This window comes from Zootoca vivipara, chromosome 1, assembly GCF_965207765.1.
Source record: "Zootoca vivipara chromosome 1, rZooViv2.hap1.1, whole genome shotgun sequence".
Lineage (NCBI taxonomy): Eukaryota > Metazoa > Chordata > Lepidosauria > Squamata > Lacertidae > Zootoca > Zootoca vivipara.
Genome location: NC_142582.1, coordinates 94,146,900 through 94,160,761, shown reverse-complemented (window position 1 = coordinate 94,160,761; position 13,862 = coordinate 94,146,900). Strand labels below are relative to the sequence as shown.

The 13,862-nt window shown below is 45.8% G+C and overlaps 2 protein-coding genes across 3 annotated transcripts in view; one reads left to right on the top strand and one right to left on the bottom strand.

Annotated features, from left to right (window-relative positions):
• Window positions 1–5,978: 5,978 nt before the first annotated feature.
• Window positions 5,979–10,361, bottom strand: LOC118083015 (uncharacterized). The gene is made up of 2 exons (XM_035110964.3): window positions 10,221–10,361; window positions 5,979–8,659 (listed from the first exon to the last, which is right to left on the bottom strand). Exon 2 carries the CDS (start codon window positions 8,625–8,627, stop codon window positions 6,129–6,131), a length of 2,499 nt encoding a protein of 832 aa, XP_034966855.2. The 5' UTR covers window positions 8,628–8,659; window positions 10,221–10,361; the 3' UTR covers window positions 5,979–6,128.
• Window positions 10,362–10,429: 68 nt separating this feature from the next.
• The window catches only part of BUB1B (BUB1 mitotic checkpoint serine/threonine kinase B), a 29,507-nt gene continuing 26,074 nt past the window's right edge, over window positions 10,430–13,862 (top strand). For both annotated transcript variants that reach the window (XM_088670974.1, XM_035110977.3), the window contains exons 1-2: window positions 10,430–10,639; window positions 11,815–12,019. In XM_088670974.1, the coding sequence (XP_088527100.1) occupies window positions 11,880–12,019 (140 nt within the window). In that variant the 5' untranslated portion in view covers window positions 10,430–10,639; window positions 11,815–11,879. The remainder of the gene's footprint in view (window positions 10,640–11,814; window positions 12,020–13,862) is intronic.

Here is a 13,862-nt window from a genome sequence, read left to right as displayed (position 1 = left end):
CTGTGTCCAGGGCAGCTGACTATCAGCTCCACCTGGTACGCAGGCTGAGACCCTACCTGCCTGCAGATTGTCTCGCCAGAGTGGTGCATGCTCTAGTTATCTCCCACTTGGACTACTGCAATGCGCTCTATGTGGGGCTACCCGGAAACTACAACTAATCCAGAATGTGGCAGCTAGAGTGGTGACTGGGAGCAGCCACCGAGACCACATAACACCGGTCTTGAAAGATCTACATTGGCTCCCAGTACGTTTCCGAGCACAGTTCAAAGTGTTGGTGCTGACCTTTAAAGCCCTAAACGGCCTCGGTCCAGTATACCTAAAGGAGCGTCTCCACCCCCATCGTTCTGCCCGGACACCGAGGTCCAGCTCCGAGGGCCTTCTTGCGGTTCCCTCATTGCGAGAAGCCAAGTTGCAGGGAAGCAGGCAGAGGGCCTTCTCGGTGGTGGCGCGTGCCCTGTGGAATGCCCTCCCATCAGATGTCAAAAAGAAAAACAGCTACCAGATTTTTAGAAGACATCTGAAGGCAGCGCTGTTTAGGGAGGCTTTTAATGTTTAAGAAATTAGTGTATTTTAATGTTTCTGTTGGAAGACGCCCAGAGTGGCTGGGGAAACCCAGCCAGATGGGCGGGGTAAAAATAATAAATTGTTGTTGTTGTTGTTGTTGTTGTTGTTATGTATATGCCTTAAAATGAATTGTTGGCACCATCCTAATTTCCAGGGTAGCTGTTCCAGACTATTCATTCTGTGCATAGAACATGTAGAAAGGAAAACTCCAGTGAAGAAGGAGTTAACATTATCCCCACTGCTTAGGGCAGTGATGGGCAACCTTTTGAGCTTGGTGTGTCAAAATTTGCAAAAAAAACCCGAGCATAACTCGGGTGGTGTGTCACTTCGAGAAAAAAACACCATAATTTCACAATATTTATAGTTTAAATAACAAAAATGTATAATTGTAATATATAACTGTATAAACCAAAAACCAATTATTTAACCAAACCAAACAAAAAACCCTTATTTATCACAAAGTGCCCAGAGTTGTTGAGCTTTTTGGGGGGAGCCGCTGACCAAAGTTTTGGAGGTTTTTTGGGGGGTCCAAAAGTTGCTGTTTTTTTTGGGAGGATGCCCCAAATCTGCAGCGCTTTTTTGGGGCGAAAGAGAACAGAAACAAATAACGAATAATACCTTCGCTGGAACTAACATGCAGCACCGACATAGTTTGCCAAAGCGCCAAAAAAACCAGCACAGAATAGGTTAAAAAACAGCAACAACAACAACAACAAAGGCTCCAGGTGGGTTTTAACAGCGGAAACAAGCTGTAGCATGAGGAGGAGTGGGAGAACAAATGGGGGGGACAACAACAACAACAACAGTGCAAATGGGCCGATGGGGTGCATGCCAGCAGTGAGGGCTCTGCGTGTCATAGGTTCGCCATCACTGCCTTAGGGTGACTGTGTCTCAAACTGTGGTCATCTATAACAACAGAGAACAGGATGATCAGCACTACCATCTTTGAACAGGCTTGTTAAAATATTCCCATTACTGAATAAGAGCATGATAACCTGTATTTGGATCCTAGCTGCTTCAAGCGTTTTTCTCCCTTGTAGCACCCATTTCCTCTGCCTCCAGTGCAGGGATCCACATCCAGAAGCCTGTTGCCATTGATAGATCACCCTTGCTGGCATGGAGTGGAAGTGAAAGTCTTGATGGCCAATGCCAGACTAGTAAAACCACCACTTGCTTGATCATCTGATTTATACTTGCGAGTAAGAATTGCCTTCAAGCAATCAGGGAATATTATTAACATTGTCCTGTGCTTGGATGTGGGTTCTTTGGGTATGCTACGCTTTCTCTACGAACAGACACTCTGTTCTGATGCCTCTTGACACCTTGCCCTTAATATGATTTCTGCAATTTCTGAACTTGCCTGTAGGTTAGTTTCAACCTGTCTGCCTCCACTGCCAAATGAAGAATAAACATTTTTAGAACTCACATGCCCATTTTGTGGGAGAACGCCTGCCACTTTGGGGGTTTGGATCTTGATTATATAGGCTAGAGTTAATATACCAGTGTACGGCCAGCTAAAGAGGCCTGGAGCCAACACTACATTATCTCAAGTCACACTAAACTAACAGTGCCTGCAATTAACAGGGGATCATGTGCCTAAGTCATATAAATAAATGAAAGGGACAGAGTCATCCTTCAGAGGCTTGTCACCTTTTAGGCACTCATGCATACCTTAAACACACCAGGCCAACACAACAGCCTGAGAACAAAATGAGCAATTAATTAAACAAATGCACAGTAATGGAGTAACTATCTGCAGACTGGGAAAGCTTCCCAGAGCCATATCGCCTAACTAGGGCTACGGTTCAAAAGAGAAAATAGGGATAGCAACTCCCAGGGAGTTTAGGAAAAGCCAGTGTGAATGTGTGCCCATCATAAACAAGTTGAATTCTATTTATTTGGATTCTATGTTTGTTTCTGTGGGTGGTACCGGGTAAGGTGTGTGTGCATGCATTCAGGTATTATCAGACTTTATTATTTCTGCAGCATGTAACATGCAGGTTGTTACAGTTTTCTGATATCACAAGCACCATTCTGTCAACAATATTAGTACAACTTCTTCCTAATCGCTGCTTTTTGTGATGATGTACTGCTTATGATAAGCTCTGTTGCTTGTATCACGTGGATAGTCAATTGGATGAGATGTTAAGCATTTAATGAAACAGGCAGCAACAAGCCCTCTAATCTGTGAATTTTATGTCATTGTTACTGCTTTGAGTTGCAGCCATGTGAAATCCAAACTGGGCTCAATAATGATAAGGCATATGAATGTTGAAAACCCAATGCTGCTTGGTACTCTTTTGAAATTTCCAGTTCCTGTACAGTACTTTCTAATTAAAGGTTAATGTTTGAGGTGAGGCTGTTCCTGGTTATCATTACCAAACTGCAAAATATTTGTTACAAGTGAAAACAATGAAATAATGAAACCCCTGGTCATTTTGAACAGCTTCCCAAAGAACAACCATCAGCTCTACATCATTCCCTTGTAATACATCCCTCACTGACAATTTATGTTAGCAGTTTAAGGAGAAGATTTACAACACATTAATCCAGACTTTGCCAACTTAGTGGCCTCCTGATGTTTTGGACTACAACGTCTATTAGCCTCAACCTGCAGAAGTACTTTTTGAATTTCAGCAGTATTCCATAATTAAAGGTAAAGGGACCCCTGACCATTAGGTCCAGTCGTGACCGACTCTGGGGTTGCGCGCTCATCTCGCATTATTGGCCGAGGGAGCCGGCGTACAGCTTCCAGGTCATGTGGCCAGCATGACAAAGCCGCTTCTGGCAAACCAGAGCAGCACATGGAAACGCCGTTTACCTTCCCGCTGTAGCGGTTCCTATTTATCTACTTGCATTTTGACGTGCTTTCGAACTGCTAGGTTGGCAGGAATTCCATAATTACTTCAGTGTTAAAGGTAGAAGAGAAAATAAACTTTAAAAACCTGGAAAAACAACAACACAGTCATAAAAATAGCAATGAGCAGAAAAAACGGAATGGCAATATTCCTTCTTAAAACAATGCAGTTTCTAAAATGTATGCAACCATCCTATTTCATTTAAACTCTATTGCACAAATATTTTAATAATAATAAATGTATCAGTAATAATGTTAATTAAAAGATTAACTAAAATATGCAGCTGATATTGTGCTGACTGGAAAGGTAACAGTGAAGGTGATAGACTCACTTGCCCACATCTTGAAAAAGCCAAAAGAGCAACACAAAGGATCATCCACAGCTATGAAGGTTGTGCTACTGCCGTTCTTTTAAAAGAAAATAAGATTTTAAACAGTTTGTAAAAGATGGAAGCAGCGGGACGGGGGTGAGAGACACAGGAGTACAGCAATTGGATGATGTCGGGTAGATGTCCTGTATCATAGAAACACAGATTTGTAGAGTTGGAGGGGATCCTGAGGATCATCTAGTCCAGGCATCCCCAAACTGCGGCCCTCCAGATGTTTTGGCCTACAACTCCCATGATCCCTAGCTAACAGGACCAGTGGTCAGGGATGATGGGAATTGCAGTCCAAAACATCTGCAGGGCTGAAGTTTGAGGGTGCCTGATCTAGTCCAAATCTGTGTGATGCAGGAATCCTGCCCACAGCCGTCCCTGGGTAGGCTCAAACCACCAATCTTCTTGTTAACAGCTAGACAAAACTGACCCATTGCCGTGAATGAACGAAGTGTGACTATTCCACAATACATGCCTTGTGTAGAAACACACCACCACTTAGTTCAAGATGATAATGAGGTTCAAGGGAGCCATGCCAGGCTTTCAGGAGGATGTGCAGGACAGTTCATCTGATGGGGCTGAGGCACAGCACTAGCCTCCCAGAAGCAGTGTTGCTGCTGTTTATCAGGAGGAGGAGGAGGCTGCAGTGTGGTTGAGGCTGAGCAGCCAATCTGGAGCTATTGCTGGTGTGCCTGCACAACTCTGTTCTTATTAGTGTCATAACCCCACCTCCATAGCATTCAGGTAAGCTGCAGCAATGCCAGTTTGGGGATGGCAGCTTTGCAGTATCACACCATCGGTTCCTGGCTTACTGCATGTCCTTGAGCAGTCATTCTCACTTAACCTAGCCTACCTCGCAAGGCTGCAGTGAAGATAAAATTTGGGGGGGGGATCCAAGTTTGAGTTCCTTGGAGGCAGGGTGGGATATAAATGAAAGTAATAAATACAATTAAAACAAAAAGCAAAAATAAATACATGTTCAATGTAACATGGAATGTGGGGCAATCGTTCCATGCCTAAATAGTGCCTCTGATATGTTTCTAACACACTGCTTTTGCTTTTGATCAAGAGTGTGCAGGACAAGTTTGTTCTAGCAGCACCTTAGAGACCAACTAAGTTTGTCATTGGTATGAGCTTTCATGTGCATGCACACGAAAGCTCATACCAATGACAAACTTAGTTGGTCTCTAAGGTGCTGCTGGAAGGAATTTTTTAATTTTGTTTCGACTACGTCAGACCAACACGGCTACCTACCTGTAACCAGGACAAGTTTATTAGGTCAAACAATTTCCTTTAAGTCACGATACATAGTACCAATTGTTGTGGATAGTTAATTGAGGACGTTTCTCCTTTTTGAAGTAACTTTCAAAGACTCCTAGCCTAGTAGAATAGCGCAGGTTTTAATTTTAAAAATATGAATCCTGTATCTGATCTCATCTTCCTCTGCTAGAGGGATACCAACCTGCACTTCTGTAATGCCATTTAACATGGTTGACATGATGTCAGGTGAAGAGGTACCGGTTGCTTCATGAAACTCACCAAGTGCTCCTGGATTAATAATGATTTCCTACCAATAGCCATATGGACAGGCCCCTTATTCTGGACTGGCCCTGTTTATATTCACAAGAGATATTCAATAGGGTGAACATTGTACAGTTCTGAACACTTGTCTTAGGAAAGAAAAAATGTTTGCAGCTAGATTGTGACAAGAAATGTTTAGTAGGTAATTATATCTATATCTACTGTATACATCTCCTATCCTAATAGCAGCACCTAGTGGCCAGAAATGCAAACAAACACTGACAGGTAGGTAGCCGTGTTAGTCTGACGCAGTCAAAACAAAATAAAAAAAATCCTTCCAGTAGCACTTAGAGACCAACTAAGTTTGTCATAGTTATGAGCTTTCGTGTGCATGCACACTTCTTCAGATACACTGAAACAGGTACACACAAACAGTGAAATGTCTTGCTCCACTGCATACATACTATACTTTCAAAACACATTTGAAGTGCATTCCCTGCTCAAACTGCCCAGAATTCATTGAGAGGGCCGCTTGTGGCCCATGGGCCTTAGGTTGCCTACCCCTGCCTTAACCATGCTCCTCTTTCCTATTTCATTTCCCTTTTTTATTTTTTTGCATGTTGCTTAAATTGTATTATTCAAAAACTGTAACAAAAACCTTTTTTTCCAAAATTAAATAAAGCTTTATTTATCTTTTTATAAACAGTGAAGAAAAAAATTATATTCTTTCTTTTTATCAGTGGAATTACTGTCTGTCTGTTAGGAATTCAGAGAGTTCTGCTGGCTCTTAGCATTGAAAGCTCCAGGTCCTAATTCTCCTGATCATCGTCTAAGTCATCATCAGAGATATCGTAGCCGTCATGAAAGATGTCACTGAACTTGAAACCTCTTTTCCAACTGTGGTCTTCAGCTTGCTGGGGCTCCACAGTTATATTCTTTCTTGCCATTAGCTCTGTCTGTTGTTTCTTTAACATTGGAAGCGTCACTTCATACAGATGACTGATGATTTCCATGAAGCTTCTGTTATTCCAATGAGGGACACGGTAAGTTTTGAGTCTGTAAAATCTGGTCCGAATATAATATGGAAGGAAATTCCCTATAGCACTGGATATCTCTTCCCAATCAACTTCTTCCACATCATCAGCGTCCACTTCATACAACCTTTCAATGAGGGCAATATTTATCCGCAGATGTTCAAGTCTGCTCCTCGTCTGCTTACCCATAATCTTCTCGGTTACAATATTAATCCACTTGTTTTTACACTGCCTCCAGTGCCTGGTGCCCACTTTGGCTTCCACTTGGGACCACGAGATGCCCTTGCAGAGATTCTCATACTTGAGTGCGAGTGCTCCATCCTCATCCTTTTTCTCTGAAGCAGAGTCTGAGTCTCTCATTTTGGACAGCAGTGTCTCCTTGATGGCTTGAACTAGCTTCCTTTTCTCTTCAGAACCCCAGGGACCGGAGTTAAATGCACACTTGATCTCAGAAAATTTTGTTTCAACTGAATGGCTGCTGCGAGACATCAGGTCCGAGATCTTTTTCCAGTTGTTGCCGAACATGGCTTGATACTTCTTGAGCTTCTTTTCCTCCTTCTCAGAATACCTTCCATTATAATTCTTGGGATCGTACATTTTTCTTGCTCGGTAATATACTAGCCTCCAAGGCCTTGGAATTCCCTGAGCAATCTTTGCACCAAACAAGTTTATAGTTTTCAGCTTGCTGATGGATTCTCTCTCTTCGGGGAACCTGTGAGCAAAGAGGAGTTTTTCTGCAGACTCTATCCCAGTGTCTTTCAAGAAGGCCTCAACATTTTGCCGCAGCTGGTCATTTTCCTTCTTGGAAAATCTGCCAAACCGCACTGCAATGCCTTTTTTCTTAAAATTTCTAAACCTGACCAGGTCCCGACCAGCCAGCTGTTTGATCGCTGAATCACTCAGGGTCCTGACATGAGGAATGAACTCTTCCAGCTCCTTGGTGGCAGAGTCCAGATCTTTCATTGCAAGCTGGGAAAATTCTACAAACTCATTGTCCACAAGGGAAAACTTGCTGGAAGATGATTCCTCAGCATCCGAATGGACAGGAGTTGGAGATTTCTGTGGCCCATCATCAGAATCATTCGTGCTGGGAGCATTTTTACGCTTATGTGATTTCTTTCGTGTGGCAGGGCTGCTGAATTTCACAGTTCTGTCCAACTTATTCGCCTCATTGTTCTCCTCTTGGGAAAGGTCTGAGAGCTGTGTTAGGGCCACAAGAGGAGGCCCTAGCATGTCCTGCTCCGTGTCCTCTGTGTCACTGCGGTTGGTTGTGTTGTGCTTGTGCAAACCTGCATTTTCCAAGTCACTGGAATCAAGCTGGCTGCTGGCCTCTTCTGGAGCTTTAGGTTTTTTAAGCTTTTTCTTCTTCCGTGCAATGGGACTACAAAACTCCTCAGTTTTGTCTGACTCAGCTGTCTCTTTTCTTTCCTCATGGGAAAGGTCTGAGTGCTGTGTTAAGATTAGTGCAGGAGGTGAAGGTGCAAAGAGGTCCTGTGTGTCCTCTGTGTCACTGCAGTCTGTTCTATTGTGCTTGTGCAAACTCGGAGGGTTAGCCCTAATATCTGTGAGCCTGTCAGAAGCTCTATTTGTCTCAGCCTGCTCTGTTAACAAGAGCACCTTTGCTTTCTTCTTCTGAACAGGTGTGGATTCAGAGACATAACCGGCATTTTCCAAGTCACTGGCTTCAAGCTGGCTGCTGGCCTCTTCTGGAGTTTCAGCTTTTTTACGCTTTTTCTTCTTCCGTGCAATGGGAATATAAAATTCTGCAGTTTTGTCCGACTGAGCAGTCTGCTTTTTCTCCTGCAGGGAAAGATCAAAGCACTGATTTAAGGGTACCACAGGACACAGGCTGCTGACCTGTTCTGGAGTCTCAGGAATGCAAAAGTCTCTGCCACCCTCTTGTTCACTAGGCTGATACTTCCTCTTTTTCTTATTACATACGTGGGTATCTGTTCCAGCCTTGCTATTCAGCTCACTGTCTGTTGGGATCCAAGTAGCATCTGACTCAGAGTCTGGAATCTCTTTCTCAACTTTTTTGTTCTTTGTTTTTTTTCTACAGACCCCAGTAGCTTCTGTATCCTCAACAAGCAAAGGAAAAATTGAGGAATGTCCAGAAGATGGAGGCGAGCAAGGGGCAGCCTTCACAGGTTGGTCATCCCCCTGTCCATCAAGGCCCTCCTTCCTCTTCTTTTTCTTCTTCTTCACCAACTCTGGGAAATGAAAGCCATTTGAGGCTGATGATGCATCAGCTCTGTGCATAATTTCCTGATGCATCTACTTCTTCCTCGGTCACCCGTAACAAAAACCTTTTAAAATAAAATAAAACCAAGAATTACAAGTTGCAGCTGAGCCAAGCAAAGGTTCCATTCTCCCCCCACCCCATCAATTGCAGTATTCACTGCAATTTACTCCCAATATATACTGCTAAAACATGACTCCTTTTCTCTGGGATTGAATTAAACCATATGAGTGAGAAGTAGGAAAAGAAGTGTGGAGCCAGGAAATCGTTCTGCTTCACCCAGAAATGCTTTTGTCATTCGAAAGGCTGCCCAAAGAACTACATACTCTTCTTTCCATGAAGCGTTTGGCACAGCTCCCTAGCTCCCGCCTTAGCCCCACCCACCCTCCCCCCATCTACCTCTTTCCCCCTTTTCTTGCCAATGTCTCAACAAATGAAACTGATTTGTAAAAATGTTATGAGAGACATTGCACATATATTTGCAAACAAAGAAAACCTTTAATAATAATAATAATAATAAAATACAAGCTTAATTCACTGAAAGAATCACATATCACAGGTGTGGGGGGGCCGAGGGGAGCAGTCCTTTGTGTTGCTGAACGGCCACTCACATCAGTCCCAGCAAGGATAGCCAATGGCAAAGGCCAGGGATGATGCGAGTTGAGCAACATCTGGAAAGCCAGTTTCTCCCCACCCGACATATTTCACTCCTGGCAATACTAGGAGCAAAACGGAAGAGCATGTGTGTGCATACATATGTGCAAACCTGGCGCTCCAGTGTCCCCATGCGTGAACATGAGGCACAGTGCCGGAAAACAACTGGATGTACATTTCCAGAATATAAGATAAAAAACAAATAAAATAAAACCTACATACAGCAACAGTATTTTGTGTTGTGTAGGCTCCTATGATGTAAGTAATGGGCCCCGCCTGCTAGCCTGCTCCCTAAAATATCACTGGTTTGCTCATTTCTATATATAGGGTGCCTACATTCTGCATGTGCAAATGGTTTTAGATACCTATTAGGTCCATGAATTACCATATAGCACAGGCATCCCCAAACTGCGGCCCTCCAGATGTTTTGGCCTACAACTCCCACAATCCCTAGGTAACAGGACCAGTGGTCAGGGATGATGGGAATTGTAGTCCAAAACATCTGGAGGGCCGAAGTTTGGGGATGCCTGATATAGCATATATTCAACCCAAAAAAACAGCGACAATTTGTTGTTGGCAAAGTACAGCTGGACATATAAAGGGCCCCACTACCTTCAGTAGCTTAAGGCAGGCATCCCCAAACTGCAGCCCTCCAGATGTTTTCGCCTACAACTCCCATGATCCCTAGCTAACAGGACCAGTGGTCGGGGAAGATGGGAATTGTAGTCCAAAACATCTGGAGGGCCGAAGTTTGGGGATGCATGGCTTAAGGTCTCATCAAACCTAAATCCGGCCCTGACGAGGGCTTGCGTGTACGCCCCTGCCCTTTGCAACACACTCATTCCTCTTCTCTTTCTCTGTACGGTACTGTACTGTACTTTAAGATGGTAAGGCCCTCGGGACCTGTTCTTTTGTACTCTCTAAAGCACCATGCACACTGCTCGGTCACCGCCCCCGACCCTGCGCCTGCTTACTCGGACGCCCCACTGTGCATATTCCCAAGTGTCTTCTATCGCTCAGATAGCGGGGGTGCTGCTGGGAGAGAACGTCGTCCTGAAGAAGGCCGCACCGCAAAGCGAGCTCCGTTTCGCCCGCTCTCCTCCCTTTCACGCGACACCCAGAGGTAACTACCGTTCCCATCATGCACCGGCGGACCCGTCATGCTTTGCATTCCCTACCATCCAATGGCAGGCGGCGGTGTTCGGAGGCAGCCGTTAAGGCGGAGCGGGGTCTCGTGAGGGGTGTGCGTGTTTGCGGCGGTTAATATTTGAACGTGGACGTGGGAGAGACTTGCTGAGGAGCCTCGGGAGTTTGGAGCTGGAGCCCGGAGAAGCCGCTTCCTTCGGAAGGCGCCTTTTTCCCTCCCTGGGCCCAGGCCGTGCGAGAGGCTGAGGTGAGCGGTTGTCGCTCTGCTTTTCCTTTAGCTGAGCCGGTTCTTCCGCGGGGCAGGGAGTCTCTGCTTTCTCCCTGTTTGTTTTTGGCGTGGAGCGCCAGTCCTTAAGCTGGACAAATACGGCGCTCGCTAGTGCCCTGGCAGCAACTGTCCAAGGAACGCCGGGGCGGGGGGAGGTTCGAGGCTCTTGCTAACCCGTTTGCTCCCGCGAAGGGAATGGCAAGAGCATAAGAGCCTACACGCTTCTTTCTCCTCCCACGTTTTTGCTTGCTTGCAGTTGTGACACGCAAATAGACAGTGGAGAGTTGTGTGTGAGAAAGAGTGAGCTAGAAGCAGGTGGCAGGCAGAAGCCCGTGAGGGAGAGACATGCCCGATTTCTGCTGGAATCCAAGGCTGTGGCTATGGGAGAAGCAAGAGCCTCTGGGGTGTTAATTCTGTGAGCCCCTCCATCGTAAACTCAGCTTGTATATACAGTATGTGTGTAAATTAGCCATATATCCTAAAGACTGTCTCTGCTGTCCCCCATTCTGAGGAAACATGAACCCTGGGTAAGCACCTGGAACCCCTGGAATCTTGCACCACTCAGATTGGGGTGGCCTGCAAGTGTATACTGTCAGGTTGCTAGGAAATACAGGTGAAACTCGGAAAATTAGAACATCGTCGAAAAGTGCATTTATTTCAGTAATGCAACTTTTTATTTTTTATTTTTTACAAATGCTTTCTTTTGGAAATTCCACAGTAATAAAACAAATAGTCACAATAATACAAAAATAAACATCGCTATTACATTTCATTAATTACATTCCATTTATAATTGACCCGCCTAACGACAATTACAGCAGATAAAGGCTTGACACATTTTGCTTTGCATGTCATGCATCTATCTCATTTATTGGTTTCACCTTTTAAGTTGCATTACTGAAATAAATGCACTTTTCGATGATGTTCTAATTTTCCTGTTGTTGTCGTTTAGTCGTGTCCGACTCTTCGTGACCCCATGGACCATAGCATGCCAGGCACTCCTGTCTTCCACTGCCTCCCGCAGTTTGGTCAAACTCATGTTCGTAGCTTCGAGAACATTTTCCTAATTTCACCTGTATACCAACAAGCTGAATGTCTGCTTTCATTCCACACAAATTAATATCCTCATTGTTTTCATTTCTCCTTATCACTAGGGCTTGTAATCCTGAAATCGTGCACCTAGGCGCTGTTGCCTTGTGTGCATAAAATACAGTTTACTATGTCTTCGGATGGGAGCGAGTGGGAGCTGAGCAAGGAGAATGTGCAGCCTCTTAGGCAAGGACGAGTGATGGCTACCCTACAGGAAGCTCTGGCTCAGCAAGATGTTTCCAGCCATACAGCCATCCAGCAGCAAAAGCGGTGAGCATAGTATGGTTTGTGTCTCTATCCATTAAGGCAGAGGTTTTCAACCTTTTTGAGTCCACTGCCCCTTTAAACCAACTACATTCTTTCTGTGACACCCCTGTGGGGCTCAGGAGCCCAGTTATGTCAGCAGTTCCCTCAGCTTCCCCCCATCTCCTCTCCCCTCTCCTTGGGAGTCCTCTGAGCTGCTGCCCCTGGTCTCTGAGCTGTCCCTCCCTGTCCCAAAGAGAGATGCCTCCTCACATTGCCCCACAGGGGCCTGGGAAGTGGATGCTCTCAGCCTTAGTGGCCCAACGCCAAAGGTGAACGTGCGGCCAGCACCTTACATTGATTGACAGCAGCGGGTGCGACTGGGCCTGCATGGCAGAAAGGCTCTCCTTCAGCACTGGGCACTCAGCTCCTAGACAGGCCTTGCACAATTAAGCACAAGAAAGGCCAGTGCAGCGCCTGCCTGCCTGGCCTCCCACTTATCCCAACAGCAAAGGCTGGTGGACTGGCTGGCTGGGCTTCCTCAAGCACTTCCTTGCTTACTCAGAGGCTATCTCAGCTCCTGGCAACCAGCACCCTCTGGCCAGCCCCAGAGGCACCATTCACCTGAGGAGCTTGTAGCCAGGGCTGCTGCAACAAACAGCCAGGCAAACCTTTGGGAGGCAGAGACATGAAAAGGGTATCAGGAGGGAGGGAAGGAAAAAGGAATGGAGGCCAGTGTTGCCCACGGTACCCCTGACTATCATTCAAGGCACCCCAGGGTGCCATACCTGTTGGAAACCACTGCCTAAAGGTCTTTGTCTTTAAGTGGCCTTAGATTCAAATAGAAATCAAACATGGCCGCCTCTGCCCTTGCAGCCTGCAGCTGTTCTTCCAGCTTTGGGCTTACATGACTCCTAACTCTGACATTTTGTCTTTCTAACAGTTAAAGGAGCCCACCCATTTGCCCTTTGGCACAGTCACTCCCTTTGTTCTCTTAAGGATCCATAGGGCCATAACCAGGCTGGCATAGCTATTCCAGCAATTGAATCTGTGCTGGATCCAGGAACCTGATATTTACTACCGTGTTTTGAGAATAAGACACCATCTGGGTCCCACTGGCTCAGGATGTTCGGCGCTCTCTTCCGCGCGCTGCTGGGTGCTTTGTCGGCACTGCCAGTTCCGAGTGCCTGCAGGGGTGGTGGTGGCAGTGCTTTGAACCCACAACCCTGTAGAAAGCAACAAAAGTTATGGACCGTAACAATCCTTATGAGGCACAGATATTTAAAAACCCCTGGTAGCACCCTTGAAGCATAGCCTCCCAAAGCCAGGGGGGAAGAGGTCCGTTTAGGCAAAGGAAAGGATCGGGGGTGATGTTGCGCCCTGGGACCCACATAACTACTTTTAAAATCCCGACCTGGGGGGGGGGGGTCAAATAGCGAAGCCCCACAGCCCGGTAGCAACAGAAGGCGCGTTTCGAAGCACCCAAGCTGTTCGGTTCCATAACAACCCAGGATTGGCAAAATTAACAGCAATAATTGGGGGGGGGGCGCTCTATCCAAAGAGTTAGGAAGGAATGGGAAAGTGTAGAGGTATATATGGAAAAATATGGAAAGGAAAGTTAGTTAAAGATAAAAAATCTGCCTAATGCTGCCAGGTGTTTATTAATGCAGCTGCCGGGAGAGGCAGGGGCTGCAGCCGAGTGTTGCTTCGCACACAAACGGGGAAAAGCGCTGAGAACCCAGAGAATCCCGCTGAAAAACACGAAGTGGCAACAGCAATTGCACGCACGCCATCCCAAGCTGGCACAGTACCCAAGTCCCAAAAGCAAGACAGGACTCAGCAAACACAGCTTCAGAAAGCCAGAACAGAG

Excerpts from the sequence above, each read along its gene's own strand:
- LOC118083015 (XM_035110964.3), bottom strand. The coding sequence starts at position 8,627 with ATGCATCAGGAAATTATGCACAGAGCTGATGCATCATCAGCCTCAAAT.